Source organism: Pieris napi, chromosome 11 (assembly GCF_905475465.1).
Source record: "Pieris napi chromosome 11, ilPieNapi1.2, whole genome shotgun sequence".
Lineage (NCBI taxonomy): Eukaryota > Metazoa > Arthropoda > Insecta > Lepidoptera > Pieridae > Pieris > Pieris napi.
The window spans coordinates 3,484,084-3,509,927 of record NC_062244.1 but is presented as its reverse complement, the minus strand read 5'-3'; the positions used below and the strand labels follow the sequence as shown (position 1 = coordinate 3,509,927).

Sequence of the window (25,844 nt, the reverse complement as noted above, 5' to 3'; positions counted from 1 at the left end):
CCTAAGCTTAAGAATTAGTGCTTAATCTTGACTGTGAATCTGAGCAGTAGAGAATATTTATAAGTCTCTGTATACCAAAAGTGAAGCCCATGAATACGCCAGAGGTACTTTTGGGGCCTTCTGGTAGGGTTCTTTTGGTAGGCCTAAAACTATAGTAGCTATAGTTTAAACCGTTTTTGGTTTTATATAACATTTTAATTACACTGTATTGTTAAGTAATTACTATCTCCGTTTTTAAATTGCCCTCATCTGTCACATTCAGATGTCATTATTTACAAATTCACATTGAATAACCAGCTGAGGCAGGAAGTTTTTTTTTTAATTTTCAACTGCCGAAACATATGAATACATCAATTGATTACATAAAATTTTTTTTGCCTAATCATATCCTCTAAGTAAGTACCCTTCACATAAATCCCTAACTGTCTATACACAGAGGCACACAATACTTATAACCTATTCAGTCAATAACTTACATATTCTTAAAACATATTTAAGTTATTGACAACAATAATACAGCTAGGTGTTGATGTTATAAACAACAAAATTTATTGATATTAAAAGTATTTTTTTTTAATTTTCCTAAGAAGCCAAGTAATTTATCTAATGCGATATAATAAAGCAAGTGTTAAGAAATTTATGATGTTATAAAAATGAGCCTATACTGCAAATAATTTGGTCTTATAAAAACGAAAATATTACACAGCACTGCAATTAATTAATAACTATTGTGTCTTAAAGCTCCATTTTATATAGCTTAACAACTTCCCAATATCAAACGAAATGTAAAATCTCAAATTAAATGAAATCATGAAATTAAGGTTATTATAAAATATGTAGCAAATACTTGTTGGATCATAAAAGTTTTCTCAAATGACAAAAAACTTCTGACAGTTGACACATTAATACTTGAAACTATTCGCCTAAGTAATAATAGGCGGCTGTGAGACCTACACTGACCAGTCATTCTATTTTACAAAATCTACTAACAATTGATTTTTTAGTACAAAAATGCATTTAAACAAAATCATCGAAAGTTCAATTACATCAAAAGCTTTAATTGAAGATAAATGCATTTTACAAAATCAATTGTTTAGCCTCGATATATTAATATTCCTATTAAGCGACTAGAACTAAAAAACTAAAAGCAACTTAAAATTAGTCTATTTGGAGTAAACAATAAACATTACTTAAAGACATAGGCCACTCAAAACCAAATCTGCCCTTGATTCAAAAATATATACATATATATCTTAAAGGTAATACAGGTGAGCACTGGTTTTCACCAAACATGAGATTAAGTCATAATGTATATAAATTATGCTATTCCTATGTTGGTCATAATAATGTCTGATTTCCTATCAATTTTCCAGTGGTGAAAACCAATGATTTAAGGACAAGATTCAGAGACATGTTACACTCACTATCTATCTCTAAAATGCTCTCATACATAAAAGTGAGTTCAAATTTTAGCGTAACAACAGGTTCGGTTGCATCTAAGATATAAACGTTTTGATAAAATTCTCCAATGATAATAAGGTTACTTTTACTTGATAGAAACTTAAGACAAGGCAATAATAGCTTGGCAATACTTATTTATTCCCCAGCCTTATCTCTGAATTTTATCCTAATAGTACTCAAGCTAAGCTGAGTTTGGACATAAAAACAAAAAGAAATAAAATATATATCAATGCAACAGCATGCAATAAAATTTATAGTTTTTTAACTAATTTGTAGATTGTGCTTTGAAAATGATGTGCTATGTTGGCACAAAGGTGTTCTAAAAATTTTATTGAGGTTAATCCAAAAAATAGAATTAAAATGTTTGATTAATAGTTGTTTTGATATACCATGTATCAGGTTTGATTAGGTTTTTTGGAGATGTGATTTATGACATCCTAATTCCAAGGATGAATATAAATATTCACATAATTTTAATTTTTACTGTGATAAATATTGATGATGTTGTCTCGAAAATATGATAATAATATTGTTGGATTTAAAATTACCTTAATTTTGTAAAAATAAACTGCAAGTCATTTATAAATATGATATTCAAAGAGTTATAATAACTCAGTCAACCTTATCAAATATTTGCCTGAAATTACCCTAAACAGTAATTGGGATTTATGTATGAGTTAAAATAATACTACATCCAAATGATGGCATTGCGGTATTAATAAAGAAACTTATATCTGTAAACTAATAAAATACTCTGTTTTCGACAATCGTGTTATACCAACTTAAACAAGGTCAAAAACAGGCCTACTGCAACTAAAATGAGCTTAAAATTACCTTAAGGTACCATTTGGTTTCAACATTCATCACAGCACCCAAGTCACTGTAAACGTGGACGACATCTGTGACGTCACATACACATACGCAGTTTTAGGTTATCACTTATCACTTAGAACCAAAATTTCACAAGTCACTTAAGCAGCTTCTTGCGTGTCTGCGGCGTCATTGATGACGTCATCGTTCGACGTGGTCTCGACCACGTCCTCCTCGGATCAGGTGGCCCTCAACTCCACCAGTTTCACGTCCTTCACGTGCAAGTCATGCTTGGATTTGGCTGCGAATTTGATAACCGCCTGTGTTGAGACCAGTGGCACGTGTCGTAGGTCCAATCTGAAATAATTATGAAATCTTTTAATATTATTTATATAGTGTCATTCGGTAATATTCTAATTATGAAATGAAATAGACTTTTATTGGCATATTTTATTTACATACTTCTTTAAGAAAATTACAAAATTAAATGAAAGCATTATTCTCCTAACAAAACAATGCTTTAAAACAATTTTTTAATTATTAAAGTACAATGTGTCCCGACCAAGGAGGTTTCAATTCAATTTAAGTACACATTATCTGTGGTGCGGTGCTGGTTCCGAGCCGATAGACCAATAACAGACTTATAATAAATAATTTGTTTCTTTTATATTGCATTTTATTTAATGTAGCTACCTATAGCCATGAGATTAAATAAAGTAGTGTATGCAACTGCATATAATTAGGTATTAAAACACTTGTGTAATCTTATTTTGAAATAAGAAAAAAAAGTACACTCATGTTTTAATACCCTCTATTATATGACAGTTGCATAAACTACTATTATAGAGCAGTGGTGGCCTAGTGGCACCTCTCAACCCCGATTTCGCAACACCAATAGACTTTACATTCTATAATCACAATTAACATTCTCTACCAACGTAAAGGAAACATCATGAGGAAACCAGCTAGACCTAAAAATTGACAACGTGTTAGGCACAGAAGGTTGATCACCTACTTGTTTATTACGCATAAAAAATAATCACGCAACAGTCACTAGGGCGAAGAAGACCTTGAGGTTATAGCGCCACTGGTTTGTTTTTATTATTTATATGTATTTATATTTTTTTTATGTAAAGGGTTTAAAATCCGTGCCTTTGCTTTATTAAAATGCTATCTATAGTACAGCGAAACTGTACAATATACTAACTAATTCAATTATAAAACGTGCGTGGTCACCGTGACCACGCACGCTGTAAAGCACGCGAAACGTCGGATAAATTTAAAATTATGTTAAATAGTTGTAAATTTATAATAATACATAACTTCAATCCGGTTAAAAAGTTTGTTCTTTAAATGTGTAAAGGTTATGTAAATCAAAGACAATACTATAATTCAATTATACTAACAAATTTAATACGGTACATATAACAATAATTTTTTTTTTAAATTATATAATTTTTTTTTATAATAACCATAAACTTTGTGTTCCATTTTTAACGGTAAATAATCAAATTGAATAGTTCTTACCGCTCAAGATTAGGGCAACGAGTAAGATGGTCCAATGAAGCCTCGGTCAGCAATCGACATCCGGCCAGAGACAATCGCCGAAGTCCGTGATGTGCCAACTGTGCTGCGCCAGCGTCTGTCAAACGTGCGCAGGACGAAGCATCAAGTTCTACCAGCTTTGGTAAAGCCTGAAAAATATTGTATATAATTAATTTTCAACTCTGATGGGGCAGTCGAAACTGCCTTCAAAGATTTTAAAGATTCCCATCCAAGGGAGCGTTCAAGTATTACGTAACGTATTTTGGGAGGGGAGGGGGGTCCTTTTGTAAAACGTTACGATGCGGGGCGGGGATTAAATTACGCGTTATTGTTAATATTTTTTCGACTTACACCACATAATAGTAACTAAAGAGTCACTAGGTGGTCACGAAACGTTTTACTTTACTTGGGTACTGAATAACGTTACGGCGAGTTACATGGGGGGGGGGGGGTCAATAATCTCAAAAAATTGCGTTACGTAATATTTGAACGCTCGCCAAATGATTTTTAGTAAAGGGTTCAATGAACTACCTATAAGTTAACAAAAGTGCTTAGATAGCAATGATACATACTTTGATTAATTAAATATATACAATTTAAAAAAAACTACTTTTTGTTCAAATACAAATCGCCAATTTCATAAGGACCTAATATTAGTTCGCATAAGCGCCATGTCGGTTCTCTTTTCGCACAGACTCCATACAATTTTCACTTCTTTCTTTACCTGCACAACATATCGCATAGCAACATCAGTGATATCAGTTCCTGGGAGCCGCAGGACCGCAAGTGCTGCCAATCGAGACGGCTCAGTCCCCGAACGGGCACCACCCCCTGGGCGGGAGTTCTCCGGTGGGGCTAAAATGCCCCGGAGTTTCGGGTCGTCGAGGCAACGGGCGAAAGATAGATCCAGTGATGTTAAGGGTGGACACGAGCTGGATCGAAGCGCTAGGGCTGCCTCGGCAGGGGAACCAGCGAGAGATAATGATCGAAGGGCTGGGAGCCTTGCCAGTAACCTGGAATTATTTATATATGGAGTGAAATATTTTTTGCGGAACAAGTAGTACTAACCTAACGGAGAACTGTATATCTAATATATAAAATTCTCGTGTCACAGTTTTCGTTGCCATACTCCTCCGAAACGGCTTGACCGATTTTGATGAAATTTTTTGTGCTTCTCCGGTATCTATGAGAATCGGCCAACATCTATTTTTCATCCCCCTAAATGTTAGGGGGATGAATTTACCCCTAAATTTTTATTTTTTAGACAAAATTTTTAATTTTATTTTTTTTATGATACAGCATTAAAAAATACATACAACCCCTAATTTTCACCCCTCTACGATCAACCCCTATTTTTATTATAAATGATATACATGGCAAAACGACGTTTGCCCGGTCAGCTAGTAATTTATATAATTTTCGATGTTTCTCCTTCCGAACTGATTAAAATAACTACTTATGGTATGAAAGCCTGTAACCCAAATAACAGTCTAAACTATTATTATTAAAATATAACTATACTCTGACTTTTCACTCCGTATAATTCTGACATTTCATAAGTGCTACTAAAAAAGTTCTCCGCCGAAAAAGGGACCAATTTGACCCATTTGAGGGCAATAAAAAATTCAATGCGACGTATTTTTTTATGTTTAACCAACAAAAAGGTAAATCTTAATATTTACTAACTCAAGTGACCTAATACAAAAATATCAACATCACGAAAAATACATCGAATTAACTTTAATTACTTTATTTTATTCTTAAGCTGGCATCATTGCCTACTAATTCCAGGTTTAGTAAACCTTTTTCAAAAATAAAATGTAAATTTTCGATACTATAAATTTAAGCTAAAATTATTAATCTGAATGTATATTTACTAAGCTCGCTATGCGAAGCATTTAAATAAAAAAAAATTGTCTTTGTAACTCACCAGGCAAGTTGTCGTCGTGCTAAATGACACCACTCAAGGCCCAAAGATAAGGGCTGTCGTCGCGCAATGCCTGCTAACTGAGCGGCCGATACGCGCACTTGCACAAATGACATGCTACGCCATAGACATGGGTCCATCTGAAATATTTTGTTTATTGTATTATCTATTGTTTGTCCACTCTCTGGAAAATTTGCACAGAAATAAACAAAACAAATCATTTGTTTTAATATGTTTATAAAACAGCAAGTATAAAATAACAATAGTTTTGTGTTGAGCTCCAAATTTAATTAATTAATGTTAATTAAGATTAAATAAAATTATTAATTAAAATTAATAATTTATTTTTTAATGTAAAAAAGTTAGATTTGTTTAAGGGAGCGATCAAGTATTTTGTCACGCAATTTTTGGACATTATTGACCCCCCCCCCCCATGTAACGCAGCGTAACGATTTTCTACAGTACTGTACCCATGTCGTGTAAAGTACTGGAAAGTCGAAAATAATATTATAAGATATGACATATTAACAAAGATTTTTTTTAAACTATTTGACAAGATATATGAGTTAGCTAACCAGTAACTGAATATTTTTATAATTATGGCATATTTTTGCCAGGGATACACCGCCTGTTGCCTTGCTCACTTATTAGTTTCCTAATAATGTAATTATACACAATGTTTAACGGTTTTTGTTACTCACCGAATATTCAGCCCAGGCCTTGCATACAAGCGCACAAGTGGCTAATTCATGCGGCGTGAGTTTTGCAAAGACACTCAACATCGCGTCTCGATCCAGCCACGGAGTACCAGCCAGGTTCGATATGGAGACCGGAGCTGGGCGAACCGGATATAAGGGTTTCTTTTGGGGCTGGAATAGAGAGGTACAATTTAATATAAAATATGCCATAAATAAAGATCTTCACACATTCAAATACAGTAAAAACTTCATGTAACGTCCCTCCAATTGACGAGGTTCTCCCTCAATCACTCGGCTTTGGTTGGTGCCGCTTGTCTTCCATACAATGATAAACTCAACATAGCATCTCATCAGTCACTCTCAATAACGACAATTAAATATAAAATGTACTTTTTAAGATGTTGAAATTAAACCAAAAAAAACATTATAATTTCTACTAAAAGTCAAAAAATACATTATAATTTCTGGTGCAGCAAAGGGCGTTAGGCGAAAATAACAGACTATATGCAATAGCGTTCAAATAAGAATTGTTTTTTTATGTAATTACTAACACTAGTCTGGAATAAACTTTTCTTTTTATAGACTTTTCTACTTTCTATTTAACGCCAACTCTCTTTAACGTCAAAATATGAGTAGTCCCTTGAGTGTCGTTATATAGAGTATAGAAACATTTTACGAAATTTAATAAAGCGTTCAATTGATTTTTAAGTGTTATAGTTCATTCTCCTTATTAAAAAAATCTAATCGCATATTTCAACTAAATACTTTTCAATATTTTATGTATTTCCATAGCTCCATACCCAATGCATTACCTTAGCGGAGTGGTGAGTAAGCTGCAAAGCCAAATGCGCCCTCAAAGCCTGTTTCTTCGGTGCCTCATCTTCATCACTGGCTCGTCGCCTCTTGCTGTTTGGTTCCCAGTCCTCACCCCTATCAGCACTATCGCCTGCTTCTTTGACTTCATCGTCTTGTTTCACGTCTTAAAATAATAATAAATATTTTGTTAGATAATTGTATTTTAATATATTTGACATTAAACAACTTATTCAAAAAAAATATTTGTTTTTTTTAAACAGTACTACTTTTAAGGGGTTAGAAAAATATGGTCCTATATCAGTCATATTTATTTTCTAATAAAATCACTATTACAAACTTTTTCACAACCAACACAATTAATAAATATATATTGAACAATACTGAGTAGCACTAGTAAAACGAGGGACCAGATTCTTTGACACTCGAAAGGGCATCAATCTATACACATTAATATTTTCACCAAATCGAAATAAACTTATTAAACTTTAACCCAATTAAGGAGAGATTATAAAAATAGGATTAAAAAAAAATTATATATAAAGCCCTTCTGCAATTATCTTTCACTTCAGAAGTAGCTTATTTTTTCAAAATCATGCATATTTATTAAATATTATCTGCGTCTGATGCTAACTTTGAAATTAAATTTTATAAAATTCAGCTGAGGTACAAACCCATTTCAGTTTTAATTGGCATATCACCCTTATTCTCAGCATCAGAAGTGGCTTCAGTCTTCACCGACATTGATGATGGAGGAGGTAATTTATTCTGAAAAGTTTTGTCAAGTATAAAATTAACAATATCACAACTACTTACCTATATTTATAATGTTAATTTATATAAATAATATCAACCGAGCTTTATAATAAGAAAATATAAAATATCGATACAGTAATTAATGTTCGTATCATATAGAACTTTAGTAATAAAAAATATGTCTCATATCATCTAATATTTATTTCAGTTAAAAATCTGGGAATTGCACTGGAACAATTTGCTAGTTTCATCACTAAAACTAACCAAAAGTAATAATGATGTTTACATGACTGAATTCTCGTACATTGTAGTTGCGTTTATTGTTATTATTTATTTATATTTGTTTTTATAATATACTAGGGTACCCAACAGACTTTGTCCTGTATACACTTCTTAAAAAAATCAAATTGTAAATCTAAACCATTCTCGAATAAAAAAAATAAAAAAAATCAGTGGCGCTACACCTCTTTAGGTCTTGGTCTCAGATTTCTGAATCGGTTTTATAATGATTTTTAAATCTAATAGATATTATAAATTCTCGCGTACACACGAACAAAAACGAAAAATGAAATCATCAATATTGGTTAGGAGTTTAATTACAAACACACGCACAGAATATATATGTGAAGATAAAGTACTGTTAAACATAACAATAAAGTAATTTCAGTACTTACTTGTAAATTCTGACTGAGTTGGCTGGCGTCGGAGCTAACACTCATACGACGAAGATCGGAAGATTTCTGACGGGCACGGAAATGGCGCGGCTGAAATTATAATTTAAATAGTTCAATGAAGTATATTGTGTGAATATTCTTAATTCTATGCTTAAATTTAACCTTCAATTTTCAACCGGGAATCAAATTAGAGATCTCGGATTAACGCCATTTGTGTCAACCACTTAGCCACGGAGGTTATTCTACTCATAGAAAATATAAATTTCCTTCAAACCAACTTTTTTATAAACGCAATTGCATATTGCAATTTATTTTTAAATTTCAACTAAATCTACTTAGTATAACAGGTAGGTGAACCTTTCTTGAGCCCGCAAAACTATATATTGCAAAGCTACGGTTTCCTAGAAAAGCGGCGCCGTTATCTAACGGCCGTAATGTAACGTTGGGTGACGTCACCCATACGTTGTCTATAAATAACATCGTAGGTTTTGTAGAGAACGTTCAGTGTCACCGAAACGTCAAATAGCGATGCTGTCATTTGCATGACGGCCGTCATAGCGGTGATAGACAGTAGTTCAACGTTTTTCATCAATCATCCAAAAATACTGATAATGCTATGTCCAAATCGTCCATTTTTCACCATTGCACGACCTAACGCTAGAGTGAGTACTGGGTGACTACGATTGAATACGGTCGCACTACTTTCTAGGAAACCACAGCTTGGCCACCGTAAAGACGGCCGTTAGTTAACGGCACCGCTTTTCTAGGAAACCGTAGCTTTAGTGTGAAAATCAACTATTATTTTATATGATTTTTAGTGTAAATCATATATTCATACAAACCTTGTAGTCATGGTTAAGTCCCATAGTAGTACAAGTGGGACACTCCCAGGAGTTAGGCAAGTCTTCATTCAACTGTCCTCCAGCTGGCACACAGGTTTCATGTACTATGCTGTAGCATACTGAGCATTCACGAAGTAATGAAGTACCGTTTCGACCTGCAAAACAATATTTTTTACCAACTCATTAACATATCATTATCCATTCTCATTCATGACGGCTCATTGGTCTAGTGGATAGTACCCCTGACTGCGAATCCATGGGTCCCGGTTTCGATCCCCGGCTAAGACAAACATCGATGTGATGAGCATTTGGTGTCGAGTTTTTGGGTGTTTAAATATGTATTTATGTCTATCTATCTATAATATGTATGTATATCCGTTGCCTAGTACCCATAACACAAGCTTCACCAGCTTAGTAGCCCGGTCATTTTAGACATAAAAATAGTGATCAAATAAAGAAAATTCCGACAAAGCCAAATTTTCGTAGAGACCTTAGGTTTACCACAAGGAATAAAGTTTCAAAAGTCCCCATCAGTCCCATGTGAGCTTAGGGACTTATTCGGGGTCAAAGGTCAAAATTTTAGGTTTTTTGGATTTTTCTCGAAACGGTAAGTTTTATCGAAAAGTACGTCAGGGCAAAGTTGTAGATCTTAAAATTTTCTATAAAAATGATCCCCATAATTTTTTCTCTAAGACTCACTATTTCCCAGATATTGCGCTTGTAAGAATCATGTTCTACATAGTATGCACACATATGCCACGTATATACATATTTAGGTACTCAAGCAAGCAAAAATGCCTACTCGTGTCTCTTTTATGTATACATTATTAGTATAACCTGGGAAGGCGCAGCAACGGACAGAAATATATTCTTCTAAAAGTTTATCAGCTTATCCAAAATGCCAAAACTTTATTTTATTTTTACATGCGATGACCGGATGCGATACTACGTCAGAAATGTTTAGAAGGGGCAAAAATTCAGTATTAAAATTATTTGAAAAAAAAATGATTTGATTGACTGCGCAAAAGTATTTACAGAAATTAATTCTTCACCTCAAATACTAATTACTAAAGGAATTCGGTTTCTTCTTGCGGTTTATGGAGCTCCAAAAAAAATTGATTGCATAGATACGTACAGATATTTAACATTTGTAAAAAATACACGAAACAAAAAGCAAGTACAGCTATCTTGTTTTCCTCCAACATCGGCATCTGCTAGTCAACATTTGTTTCGAGTATACTATCAAGTTCAGACATGGCAAGGCAATGAACTCTGAAGTCTGGGGTTGGAAATTGATAAATAATACTTGGGAACCGATTCGAACTTTACTGCCCCCTGCTCCAGAAAAACTTCTTAACACTAGTATTTTTTGCAATTGCAAGAAAGGTTGTAGTGCCAAATGTGGCTGTAAAAAAGTAGGGTTGCAGTGTTCTCCAGCGTGTACCAATAGCCAAGGTGTCTCTTGCTCAAATGTTCAATTAAATAAAAGAGAGGAAGATTCATGTGATTTTGATGAAGAGACAACTGATTCATCTTCATTTGAACAATTTCTAAGCGCTTATCAACAGGAAGGAGAAGAAGAAGAACAAAAAGAAATTGAAGAAAACATGATTGTTGAAGTTGAATAATATGAAGAGTATGAGTCAGATTAAAGTAATAAAAAAAAGTTTGAACGACAGTTAAACTCAGTAACCCATATCAATAATCTTCATACTATTAAATAATTATTGTTCCTGAAAATAACGTCAGAAAGGTTCGTGGAATAGGCCTACCGGGGATACCACGTTAAAAAAAAACGCGCCGAGTACACTACCTCACAGGTGGTGAGGAAATGTGGGCATATTATGTAGAACGTGATTCTTACAAGCGCAATATCTGGGAAATAGTGGGTCTTAGAGAAAAAATCATAGAGACCATTTTTATAGAGAATTTTAAGATCTACAACTTTGCTCTGTGGTACTTTTCGATAAAACTTACCATTTTCGAGAAAAATCCAAAAAACCTAAAATTTTGACCTTGGACCCCGAATAAGTCCCTAAGCTCACATGGGACTGATGGGGACTTTTGACACTTTATTCCTTGTGGTAAACCTAAGGTCTCTACGAAGATTTGGCTTTGTCGGAATTTTCTTTATTTCAATTGTCTAAAATGACCGGGCTATAGCATGGGACTACGTCAATTGGTGTGAATTGTACAATCATAAAAAAAAATCTAGTTCTAGAACAAATTATTATTTTCATTTAATTTTTATGGATCTGAAATCAGATGCTTATATAAGGCCTTAACACAATCAATGTTAAATCTAATAGCTATTAATAACAGAAAAGTAAAAAAATTGGTACGGAGAATCAGCCCTCGGTTTGGAATTTGAAAATTAACGAAAGCACATCCATACTTTATTCAAATAGAATATATAACTACAAATTGTATGGAATTTCGATGTTTGAGCAGTCTAAAGCTTTTTTGTATAATACTTGAAACGTTAAGTTAGTAGTAAGTTAACTCAATCATAAAAGATTTATTTAAATAATTGCAAATTTGCCTCATTAATAAGAATTGATCTGAATTCTAACCGAATAATTTTGTCCTAATTTAAAGTACTAGCCACGTTGATATTGCGACGGAACCTTGTCACAATAACAGCTACGCGACGTCATCAACCGCACAAAAGTACAGACAGTAAAAAAGTTAATAATAATAATATTCATTTATTTGCTTGATATGTATTATTTTATATTTTATTTCTTGGTTTATATTTTGAATCAATAAGTTAGAGTCCTCTTTCTCCTTAACGAAATAATTGTCCACTTTCATAATCATTTCATGAGCACGGCTGTTAATTAGTTTCTTGGTCATTTTAATAGGATAAGTATGATAACAAAACTAAACAACAAAAATAAAACAGGATAAAGAAAATAAAAAGCAATATAAAACACGTGGTAGATGTACTCAATACGCGTAAGCGCTGGCTGACCTTGCGCACGGTACTGACATTGACAGTTCGACTACGTCACTAAGATGGCTGCCAGTCGCAATATCAACGTGCGGTACTAGTAATTAATTGTTATATTTACCAGCATTTCCTTTAGCCTGAGGTGCAACCGGAGTTTGCATCCATCCATCCAAGTGACAAACGGCACAAGATGCTGTGACAGGCAACATTGGCTGGAAACCAAAATTGAAGTATATCAAATTAATTATGTTTAGGGTTAAACCGGTCTTAATTCTAAGATTTGTTATTGAGCTACCGGAGGTTTTATGAAACAGTTATCCTAGTGGGATATTATACAGCAACTCCATTTACTATTTACTACAAACATTGATTTTTTAGTTTGTTTCGAAAATAAATAAACTTCAACATACAATAATGTAAATATTACATTTATATGTTAAATCTGAAACAGTAACTTCTTAGCAGACAATAGTATTCACTTCTCACAGTTTGTAATCTTTAGCGTGTTACATGTTAATATATTTTACAACAAATACCTAATAAATGTATTTTATAGTTAAAAAATAATAATATATATACCTGTAAGCATTGCCTCATAACACACGTCTGTTTAGCTCGACCCATCCCTCCAAATTTGACCATATCATGACAGAACACACATTCACCACAGTCTGTACGTTGACAGGCTTCACATTTCTTACACCTGAAAATTTTATATATTTTTATTATACATGTAAAATAGTTCGTGTAATATTATATATGTAGGATTATAAATAAACTTATATTTGTTGTGTATTAAGATGATGACAATTTTAACAAAAACATTAATCATATTAAGTTTGCTGGTTAGGGAGCGTTCAAGTATTACGTAACGAATTTTGGGGGGCGGGGTCCTTTTGTAAAACGTTACGATGCGGGGCGGGGATTCAATTACGCGTTATTGTTAATATTATTTTCGACTTTCCAGTACTTTACACCACATAATGGTAACTTTTAGGTATAAAGAGTCACTAGGTGGTCACGAAACGTTTTACTATACTTGGGTACAGACGTTACAGCGCGTTACATTTGGTGTGTGTGTGTGTGTGTGCCAATAAGCTCCAAAAATTGCGTGACGTAATACATGAACGCTCCCTTGTGTCAAAACCAAAAAATGTCTTTGAGTTATTGTACTTCAAATTGTTGCATTAATATATCGATTAAATAAACCCTTTCAAGTAATGTATAGAAAAGTATAATATTGTACCTTGTTCGGCGTCGCCTAGGTGCGTTATTGGCATGTTCGGGACGTGGTCTGGCGGGACCGCCGCGATGCCCACCGCGCCCTCTACCGCCACCCCATTGGCGAATCCTTTCACCTCCAGCATCATCTGGACCTATGAAAAAAATATTTAAACCTGTCTATATGCCAATATAATATATACTACGTAAAAGAAATCAATGTTTAACTCACATATGTATTGATTTGTACCAAGGGCATTATTATAATTAGTAGAGATTCTGATTAAATTGATTACGAAAAATAGAGTGCTATTGAGAGTAATCTGCATAAAGCGACTTTAATAAGCGTTATTGTATAAAATAACTTGTCAATAAATATTTATTTATCAAAAATCTTTAATTAAAAACATTAGTCTGTCTAATACTGACTTTGATCTAAATATAATGTGGTTTTGTGTAATTTAAGAATCATAATTAACACGTAAAAACTTGAAATTGTTTACGTGTTTACAGACATGGTACGTCATAGGGTCGCGGTGCGACGCCATCTTGCCTAGAGATGCGTTTTGGCGGGTTGTTAAAATTGTGAATGTTTAATTTGAATTTTTAAAGCCAATACTTGAAATAACAATTTTTATAGACTCTATAGTGACTTATAATTTATAAAAATGCTATAGTTTAGTTCGTACAATCTTGTAAAAAGTCCATTTAAAAGACGTAGAACGTCTGTTCTACCTTTGTCTACCTACCTACTACGTTACCCTACCTACCTTTTCTACGTTTTTCTGGAAACCTGTACATCTAGATGTTATGGCAGATACAATGTAGTTACTAACTAACCTTTCAATATGGGTAGTCCAGTAATTGCAAGTTGTTGTTTATCATGACGATGTTGTTCCACCAAGGTACGCACATCCCGAACCAATGCTATCGGATCGCTGAGTAATTCGGGGACTGATTTACGTGCGGCAGGCAATTGATGCAGATAAAGTACTATTTCCTGTAATAAAAAATATTATGCATTTTTATTCTGGTTTACTAGACGACTAGACTAGACTACTTATCATAGAATAAGACAATGTAATGAATCGATGTACCTACGAGCGAAACGATATTGTAAATAACGTCAATATGATTTTGACAATATGTTGATAAAGTATGCTAAATTAATAAAAAGGCTATATAATAGTGGCTATGGCTATGAAAATAAATCAATGTACACAAGCAAGATTATTCATATAAAGATCAATAAAATTCATTTTCCTAGTAAAGTTTGATAACCAACATTTTAACTAAATTCTAGATTTGATTACCAGGAAAACCTATTTATTATCACGTGTGGTTTCGAAACGATAAAAAAAGCTTTTCCCCATAAATTCTAAATAAAATAAAAATACATGAAGCATTTTAAATAAACATTTAAATGTTGGGTGTATTTCAAGCTCATTAATTTATGTTACCTTTAATCCGTGCAGCTCATTTTGAGTAAGATGGATATGTTCCTTGGGAGCCGTTGGAGGTGGGTTTTGACCCTCAGGAGCAAGATGAGACCGGCCGAGTAACGCACACACATAGCGATCTAACACATACCACAGCATTTCCGTAAAGAATGGATAACGGAATTTTTGTGGCACCTGGAAAAATATATAACATCTTTACAGAAATATTTATTTTCGTATTCTGTGTAAGTTGAAGTTGACACAATGTGTCATGACAATTAAGATATTTAAACAGAATATTAGCGGTTCATTAATTTACATGTATAAACAGTAAATAAATAAGGTAATGTTGGTTAATAAGCTTTAATTGTTGTTTCTTATTTCTGGTATGTCTTAGTTTTTAATTAGTTTTAATAATGTAATATTAACGCCATCTATTGCCACAAATTTCTAATTGGCATTTTTAGAAAAATATCTATGTGTCAAATTAGTTTGAATTAAAGACGATAACAGTAATGGTAGTCATTTGTTTTACATTCGACTAGTACAAGTGAGACAGATATAAATAATAATAAATATACAACATTGTAATAACATTTTGTCTATTACTTTACAATGACAAACCAAACCAATATATAAAACAAATACAAACCAAACAATGATCAGATATTTAATTATGTTTTTACTCAGACAAAATATCATAAAATATCATGCACAAATTGAAAGTAATCTTAAGTTAAGATTAAATCTTGTTTAGAGTTACAACCATGTAACTCCCAAATATGGGTCAATGGAATTAGATTAGACATCAAAACTATAAGAAAAGCTTTCTGTGCCACCTGAGGACTTCCGGATTACACGTTTGTACGTCATTTCCATAAATAAAGGTGATAACTAGACTAGAGTAATTACACAATCATACCTTAGTAACATCTTCGACTTGGGCGATTTTAAGCTGTTTTTCTATACCAAACTGATGAAGAAAGTTACCCCCGAAGACCAGAGAGTCACTTGGTGTGTATACAGCGTGTATCCAACCAGTTGGGATGAAGAATGTATGCCCCGCTTGTAACTAAAATCATAAGACCAACAGTTAGTATTGTTTGTATGAACAGAATGTAGAATTCCTAAATTTAACCAGAATTGTGAAATAACTAAAAATAACTTTAAAAACTATGAACACAAACATCTTTTAAATTTAATATAGAAAGCTCAAAGATTAGATATTTTAAAGCTTTTGAAGCTCAAAGTCAATTGTTTATGATGAGTTGCATAAAAAAAAATCTTGTTGTGTCAGTGTATTTCAATTCAAATATATTATTTTTATGTAGGAAATAGATCCAGTACCCAAATCATTGAATAAACTTGATCTACTACTAATACTACTGACCAGTAGACATAGTCTAAAAATCTTCTTATTGTTTTTTCACTTACATGAACCCGTATACACTTTTCAACTGTGTCACCGAAGAAGACATCAGATTGTTTTCCAGACAACACCCACTTCTCATACAACTGAAGGTTGCGTTCTGTCGGTGGAATTAGCCAGAATACTTTTGCACCTGTAACAAATAAAAATCTTATTAATAATCATGTTTTGATAAGGTAAATGTAATGTTTGCGTAAGTTGCTACTTTGAAGGAAATTAATAATAATTAAATTAAAAAATATATTCTTATTGATATCGCAGGTCACACTCTTGTCTTGAGCTCTGACACTTATGTCAAACTTCATACGGAAAGAATGGTTTGATAGAATTTAAAACTAGATTTAAGTTTGATTGAAATTCTAGTACCGGCAGTCCTCGTACTTACGGCATGTTAGTCTCGAAATACGCGACGTAAATCGAAACGACGTAAGTCGAGACATATTTTTTCGTATGTTTACATGTAAAAATCAAGGGTTAGGTTCCACACGGACTCGAAATTTAAAAAAAAACTATATAACAAAGGATATACGTACTTTATTATCAAAAGTAAGTTCTTAAAATAATTATATATGCACTTATGAAATTGCTAGTTATATTTGGTATTTGTGTTATTAATTTTAATAATAATTATAAAACTTTAATATATAATGAAAATATGTAATGAGAAATAATAAATGAAACTTTTGACTTAAAGAAATATCAATTCTAGATTGCTTCGCTTCTCTCTTCTTGCTAGCATACAGATCTTGGTAACACTGATAGGCTGCACAAATTTTGATATTACCGTTGAAACTCCTCTCAAAACTTGGATCATTTTGTTCAAAAAATTTCGTGGCATTCTTCAAATTTGCACAAGACAAGTGCATTCTCCTATGCCGGAAATTGAAACAAATGACGTATGCTTGAAGAATAGTTTCAAAACATTGTTCGACGTAACTTGAAACGACGAGTCGAGGACTGCTTGCTATACTATTTCCGAAAATTTAAATAAATATAATCGCCTATATTCCTTCTCAAACCTTATAAATAAGAAAAAAAGCCACTAAAATGAATGAATGAAAGGAATATATATATATACCATTATGGGCCAAATACAAATCTTCACATATAGTTACATATAGTTTTTTTTTTACAACAAGATGGTAAACATGCCAAATATTTTTAGTTTGTAATACAAAAAAGAAAAAAAAACAGATATCGTTTAAGAGGTATAAAAATACTAACCTCGCAGTATATGATACCAAACAGATGTACCGCCAAAGTCAATGTGGAAGTCCGTGTAACACCCCTTCACGGACATCAGACAGTACTTTTGTACTTTGGGATACATCATATCATCCAAGGCGTTTGTTGACTCCGTCTGTAATTATTTATTTTTAATAAAAACTAGCTCTCCCCTGCGGTTTTGGCCGCGTTAAATAGGTCGTAGCATTATATTAGTCCTCAGTATTTTTCTTCATTCATAAATACTACCAGCACAAAAATATAACAATTAAAACCATTTTTTTCTTATTTTTACTAATTGTACTAACATCTTAAAAAACTATTGTTACTAACTCACTAATCAATCAATGGACTGTATTTGTCTGATGAATAAAATTATTATTATTATTATATTTTTTTATGTCCTTCCATGGACACTCCACAATCAGACCAATCAGAGAACAATGTCAGAAAGCTCACGAGCGCGTTGCCGGCCTTTTAATTGTACACTCTTCTCTCAACATTGAGGGAAACCCTAGTAAGGAAATAACTTGTCCCCTTTTTACAACATTTATTTTTGATACTCCGCTTCTATTCATCGGAGCGAGATAGATATACTCGTTTATAAGTGAAGATAATACTGTGACGACGATTTGGGTCAATACGGCAGCTCATAGACAACATCTGATGGATGATTAACCGGCCTTTGTGAAAATATCTTGGAAATAACTTCGAGAAGAAAAATAAAATTACTTATAAGTGAAATATGTATGTTGTTGTGATTTTCTCGAGTACTACGCATTTAAAAAGAACGATATTTATTGCGTATTTACATAAATTTATATTTCAAGGTCTTTTCAGGACTTGTGGTCAGCGAGGGAGTTTTATCTCTATTTATTGGAACTGTGAATTGGCTGACATCAAGATTTATAATGGTTTCAGCCTAGACCAAATGCAAATAATTCATATAATCCTTTTAACAAACAGTCACCGGAATACTAAAATTTGATAACAAAAGTAAATTTTAACAGAGTTCCCGAATTCGATTCCCAGAAAATCATTGTTTCATGTAGGTTAGCTGATAGCCATGTAAGCCACGTTCTTCTAGACTTAAATCTATTTCCATAAAATGTCAAATATTTATTTCTACACATATACAATTAATTGGAATACTCTGGTTATAACCAGAGTGGTCATTCTTGATCCAGATATTGGATATTGGTCCAGATTCAATTGTAAATACATTCTAAATCTGTGTCAATCAAGATGTGTTTAAGTTTATGTTAGTATTCTTATGTTATCTATTTTTAAATTTTTAATTTTTAATAACACATTTAATGTTGCGCAAAAAAGTCAAACCTAGAATTCCTGCTAAGCAAATTTAAGGTATATATATATAAACTCCAAGGATCCATCGATCTAAACATTGGAATTAATTAGTTTTCATGTCTGTAACAGGTTAGGTTTTTTCTTACACCAATTAAATAATCAAAAACGACTCAAAGGATGGCCAATGACCCATAACCTACCTGTTGGTCCTTCAAATGTCTCGGCCATACAGTCTCGACCCAGTCAATAAGGCGTACTATACGGGGAGCTTGTACATAATTCTCTAGACGCGTGTGAGAAAACTCTAGGGAAATCACGTTCAAAAGACGCTCTTTGTTTGGGTCGTCATAGTAGCGTTGCCAATCCTGAAATAAGAGCAAAAATATAGCCATTTATAAGTATGGATTATGTAAATAAAATGGTGAATATCGTCTGATATTAAAGTTGTTTACTGCGATATTGCATTTATATTTGGAATACGCTTAGCGTAAGATGAAATATATGTATAACCCTGAACTCCATTCCCATATCTTAATATATATAAATTACGTGTCACGTTGTTTGTCTGCTAGGGACTCCTAAACTACTGAACCGATTTCAATCAAAATTGTACACCGTGTGCGGTTTGATCTAACTTAAAAGATATGATAGCTTACATCTCAATTTTATTGCAAATTATTTGTTAATTATTTGATAGTCACAATTCTGTGTTGAAAGTACCAACGTTTCACATAAGCTACAATTTAATGGCATTACAACCAAAAAAGCATGGTGGTCCCCATGACTGGTGTTCTCCTACCGATTCCCTTGAATAGATTACTACTATGTAATATAACAAAAACCTTAGCTACAGCAACGCTGGGCCGGTCTGCTAGTTTTTTATAGGGTTTTATTCTAGATGCGAGAGTCGAATTGTCTTTGAATATTTGCCTAGTCTGTGTCAACTATGATTACCATAGGCCTTAGCTATTTCTGGAAGGTATGACATGTTACCCATAATTCATTATATCAGGCGATTTTATTCTAGATGAGAGAGTTTGGTTGTCTATGATATTTACATAATCAGTGTCAACAAATATTACCACAGACCTTTAACAGACATCCTTGGCAGGTGAGACATGCTTACCATAATTCTTTAACCATTATGGAAAGCGTGATTTAACATAATGTAATAGTTATTTTGGTCGCAGATAAGTATCATGCCACAGACTACTACAGGGTTAGGTAATATGTCAAGTCTAATTTTCATTAAAAATTCCCTTAAAAAATTTGTATTTGAAAAGATCCATCTTTCATTTTCCTAACTTAATAGAAATATTTTTGACCAAAAGCAAATTTACCTTTAATAAGTCCATCAAAGTTGGTATATATAACCAAAGTCGACCTTTAGTTAATCCATTATGAAATCGATTCATAAACAAAAACACCTAAATTTCTACTATGAAAACTAAGACAAACACATACCTGTACTAAGTTAAGTAATAACTCACAACATATAAATATATTTCCCGTACCGTTTAGGGAAATCTTTTATAGCCGTTTGATCACTTAACATAATACATACACGCGTAGTGTTTCAATACAAAATAACAACCCATTATGTCTCATAGCTTTAGTTTCCTTAAGTACATAGTTATTGTTTGTTATTAAGGTTTACTAAACTTGCCAAAATCTTACAAATACAGTATGTCCTATCCATTCTCTTTTATGAACAAATTTTCATAATATGAGAATAATATGTTACCAAATTATAGACCCCAGTATAAGTCGACCCGTGACCATGCCAGCTCTAAATCATGCGAAACGACACACTATCATGATTTACTAATTAAAACTAAGTTATGTTTGAGTATCGGTTTATTTGCAACAAAGAAATTTTTAATAACTTGCGCTGCTCAAACTACCAGTTCTTAAGGCCGATTTACATTATCTTAGTGTTTAGGAGAGTGCTTTAGTACAACTTGAAAGGCAAGTTCTTTAGCGTAGCATTTACTAAAGCAAGTAGCGTTTACATGTTTCAACTAAAGTACTATCCTAAAGCACTCTCCTAAACACTAAGATAATGTAAATCGGCCTTTAAATGCAGTCCGAATTGTAAGCAAGGTCGTAAGTTATTTTCTTATTTCTCAAAGGGTGTAAAACAAAACATGAAACCATACCGTGGAGTGTTCTTTTAATAAGTCAGCGGAATATTTTATAAGACATAAATTTACACCTAAACGGCTGTCCTTCGGTTATTTCTCAAAGTTATATATTTACTTAGTGAGAAATTTTAGAGTAGCTTAATAATGTACATCGTGTTTAAAAATAAGCTAAATAAAATAAAAATATTAGTTGCTACAATCATGTACAATATTTTTTTAATTGTAAGTATTGTCTCGCTTATGTAAGCTAAGCTTACAAGGGCTTACTAGAGGTCTATAATGTGAAGCGACCATAAATAAATAAACCAATTCCGACTTTAATATGGACAATTGCGTCGTTTACCTTCATAGTCATTTCGATGTTCTTCTGTGTATTTACATCCATAACGTCGAGGAGGCGTCGCGATCCAACGCACATGCGTACATCGTTCACTGTAAAATTGCTTGTCGGCACTCTGCGAACAGACACCAAAGTGAGACCACGTCGCCTCTTGCTCAAACTTTCTTAGGTACGAATTAAAAATGGCAACGAACACTCGATAAAAGGCCTAAACAATTAGGCTAATACAAAATTATGCTTTCATCTTCAAACGAATTTGTATAGCTCAATAGAAATGATTCAAAAGAGTTCTTATCTTTTTGAGTAAAATTTCGGTTGTTGCGTTTAATACAGCACTGCAGATGTTTTAGGTAAAGAGAAAATAGAAAGATATCGGATTGTATGCATTTCTTTGCAATTTATATTAAAATTACAGATATGGTTTGAGGTATTATTTATAAACCGATTATTATGTTCTATATATAAAAATGCTTCTATATATTTTCACTCACATAGTTTTACATTCATCTGCCCTTTGTGGAAATATAATAATACAATGTAAATGCTTATACAGGTGCAAGTTATGCATAGTTGAAATATTGATCGTCGCTTGAAGAATTGTCGACGTAGGGCATGAAACTGTCACAAGTCGCAACAACAAAGTGCGCTAAAAGCCATCTAATTGCTTTGTTTGCCTAATACGATATTTTTAAAGGCACAAGCCAAGGTTCGTAATAATTTCGTAATTTATTAACGATATCAATTTAAATAATTTTAACGTTTAAGTAGCTAATGAGCTTCACATTACTTCCACTTCTAACAATATTGTCATGAATATTGCTTGCTATATGCGATAAAGCAGCGATCATTAATTTTAAATTCATATTTAAATGTACATAAATACTTTTTAAAATACAACATTGTTTAAATGGAAGGGTTGTTGTGTTTTTGTAAACACTACCACCGAGAGATTTTAGGATAGCAATTCGATTCAAAGTAAAGACTAGCTAAAACAGACTCCCATACAAAAATATATTCGATTTTAATATACGGGAGTCATTCTTCTCAACTAGAATCTAACGCTAATGGTGCCAAAAGCACTGAAAAATACAACCTACACACCACCTCTCACGTAAGCCCCTACATAAAGTCCTGTTGATAGCTTTTCAGTACAAAGTTCAAAGCGTGGGTGGTTGTGTGGGAGTAAGATGTAATAGGCACAAAGGTTCGCTGGTAATAAGTAGCTACACTAGGTATGTTATAATCTAGTGTGAATAGTGACGTTCCCACCTACAAATGCAACCAATTACATAGTTATTTATACCAACGAATATTTTTTTTACTGAAAGGAAAACTTAAGATTTTTGGACTGATATGAATATAATATTACTTCATAAATCATCCTCAAAAATATAACGGATTTAAAATTGCAACTCCACTACTGATCTAGGGTGGGATAGGTACTAGGTTGGACCCTTTTAACCTTCTTCAAAAATGGAGGATATATGGTATAAATTTCATTGAGATTTTAAGAGAGTATTTATTCGAAAATGTTAGAAAGTTCGTCTTTCAATGTAATAGAATATTTGTCAAATGGGCTATCTTTAAATCTATGACCGTAGCTTACATTTGTTGTTTTACCGCCCGCTGGCTTAAGTTGAGGTGATTGATTAGTATATTTAAGCAACAGTGTTAAAATAAACACTTTGGCAATAGAACCCGTGTAATAACAAATTAGGGATGTTATGACGTCATCTCATTTTGATAATAAATCTATAACCCTATGCCGATTTAGCGGTTAAAGTGTAACACACCTCCGCATTAATAAACGATGCTATTTAAGATATTTCCTCAGTGCCATATTATTGTCTCAATGCAGAGAATTAGGTATGACGTTATGTAATGTGTTTAGCTTACTGAATATTAACAGTAATTTTGTAGCTTTAGCTTTACCTCATTGATATTTCTTTATAACCCAATTTCTGTGTCTCTTTCAACCCAAAACAAATATTGTTTAGGGAATGAAACACCGAACAACTAGGTTTCCCTATTGCAAACTAAGCCACAGAAGTGGTAGTAGAAAAAATATTTAGAAGTTATACTAGACTTCCTAGAGTAATTGTGAAGGTATACATACTTTTACAACAATAGTAGAGACTACATCTGATAATTATGAATTAAGAACACACATTTTAATAAACATAGACAACAAAAGAACATGTAACCTAATTTGAGCATCAGATAATACATAAATTCAAGCTGTTTCAATCACATACATTTAATTTTAGCCTACCACTAGTGCAATAAACACAAAAACAAAAAGGAAAAAAGGATCCTTATGAAAGATCATTCGAGCGGTATTATTTATTTAACACTATTGATATCTCATCATAAACATAGCAATTGATTTAAGTTTCTACATGTAAGTGATGATCAAAAATCTAAATCAAATGTTAAGTCACTGATACTTGTGATATCTACATTTTACACTTAGATATCATTAAGTATTGATAATAAAGTTTAAATAAATTGCCAATCTAATCTATTATTATAGACTTTACAATAATACATACCTTAGGCCTAATCCTGCTTTATCTTTGAAAAGAAGCGGAGTTGTGAATCCATGCTTTTGGAGATATGTTATTGTTAGATCAGAGCCCTGCATATCCAAAACATCCCCGGAATGTTCAAATCTTGAACTATCCAGTTTATCAGCCAGGGAAAATCCCCGGCCACCCTCAGCCTCATCGTCACCAAGGGCCCACTCATCAGAATAAAGTTTTCGCTGCTTGCGTTCACGCTATATAAAAGGATATCCAATTATGTTATTGTGAAAACTAAATAAATATTCTTCTAGAAGTACCTATTAAGTATAAATACTAATTTCGTGAAGTAACCTTTTAGTTTCTAGTACGAAAGCGCTTGCTAACAAATAAATTTTGAAGAGTAAGCATTCATATGGATCGTTATTAACGGCCACTCAAGGCCAAGTAGAGCAAGTGTAATGAATATAGAAATAAATAGGAAAGGATAGTTTAGCGATCTAACTTTCGTACACGGCGCTTTGCCTTCGTAACTAACAAAGAGTTTATTCATGCGATAAAACGAGTTTTCAATAAAATTGTGATCAGTCATCGACTAATAATTGTTACAATGTTTTTGCCAAGTCTTGTGTCCGATATGTAATTGTGCGAAAGATCATACAGTTTTAAACTAGATTACGAGGCGAGTCGCAGGTTTACTTCGTACTTTCATAGTTCGGACTCGACGTGTGGTCGACGTACGACGTACGGCGCACGCCCCAGGCCGCCTGCTAAAAGCGAGGAAACGCCTTCGTCCCTACCAGATGCCTGCTCAGTTTGCTGAAATGAGGACGTCGATGCCGCTCACAGCATATCGCTCATTGTCATATTATTCGCAATGCCGCGATCTCCGTAACTATTATAGATTTTGACACCCATCCGCATGCGCGAATGCATACGGCCGCCGCGTTTTGAACTCGTAACGTGATCGCAAAAACTCCTTCAGTTGATCCGGACCGAAATTAATGAATTCTAAATAAATTTCCCATGAAACATTTTATTAATCACTCTCATGACTTACATAAATCGATACACAATGCAGCGATGCACCATTTCGTGTTTACGTGATCCCAGATAAAGCCACCATGGCGTCACCCGGGACTAAATACGTAAAAACTAACAATAAAAACTTACCAGCTGCCGTGGAACTTGCTTCTTATTATTCGGCAGTGTTTCCGACATGTTTATATAAGCCAGAAACACTGCACCAAAAAATGAACACTATTTTACGTAAATATTTTACACGGAGCACGAGAAAAAGCAACGCAATCCACCATTTGCCACACACGTCACTGCTGGCAACAACGAAAAAACTGATCATTCCGGCTACGTTCTGTAGGTTGGCACTCCTTGCAGTATGCGATTGGTTTATTTCGACCGAAAGATAAGCAGCGGGAAACTCAAAAGATAAATATTTGGTTAATTTTCCGACGAATATGAGTTAATCAAAGTTATAGAAATGTTATGCGTAACAATGATTTTTTTTATTTAGTTTTGTTACCTAGGTTTAATCTTTCATACCCAGTAGATTATCTAAATAATAGTAATATTAAAGTTCATAATGTAGTAATGTAATTCGTTTAGTTGATTTTACATAAATTAAGGTTAGTTTAGAAAATGAAATATACATTAAGTTAGCATATTTTGATAAAAATTATAATTGTCTTTTTAAAGAGTTTATACTTTTCTAAGATTAATG

The 25,844-nt window shown here is 33.1% G+C and overlaps 1 protein-coding gene across 1 annotated transcript; it reads right to left on the bottom strand.

Annotated features, from left to right (window-relative positions):
* Positions 1–223: 223 nt before the first annotated feature.
* Positions 224–25,454, bottom strand: LOC125053814 (jmjC domain-containing histone demethylation protein 1). The gene is made up of 21 exons (XM_047655383.1): positions 25,280–25,454; positions 24,137–24,363; positions 21,588–21,699; positions 19,301–19,465; positions 17,793–17,928; positions 16,574–16,701; positions 16,062–16,211; positions 15,161–15,334; positions 14,541–14,700; positions 13,726–13,855; positions 13,059–13,182; positions 12,601–12,691; positions 9,527–9,681; positions 8,685–8,774; positions 7,929–8,022; positions 7,254–7,420; positions 6,445–6,612; positions 5,747–5,883; positions 4,541–4,829; positions 3,799–3,965; positions 224–2,628 (listed from the first exon to the last, which is right to left on the bottom strand). Exons 1-21 carry the CDS (start codon positions 25,325–25,327, stop codon positions 2,511–2,513), a joined length of 3,030 nt encoding a protein of 1,009 aa, XP_047511339.1. The 5' UTR covers positions 25,328–25,454; the 3' UTR covers positions 224–2,510.
* Between the last annotated feature and the right edge of the window lie 390 nt (positions 25,455–25,844).

Bases quoted from the DNA above. Each gene is read 5' to 3' on its own strand.
- LOC125053814 (XM_047655383.1), bottom strand. From the start codon at position 25,327: ATGTCGGAAACACTGCCGAATAATAAGAAGCAAGTTCCACGGCAGCTG. The intron at 24,364-25,279 runs GTAAGTTTTTAT...CCTTTTATATAG, and splicing joins AGCAAGTTCCACGGCAGCTG to CGTGAACGCAAGCAGCGAAA. The intron at 13,183-13,725 runs GTACAATATTAT...TAAAATTTTCAG, and splicing joins CCTAGGCGACGCCGAACAAG to GTGTAAGAAATGTGAAGCCT.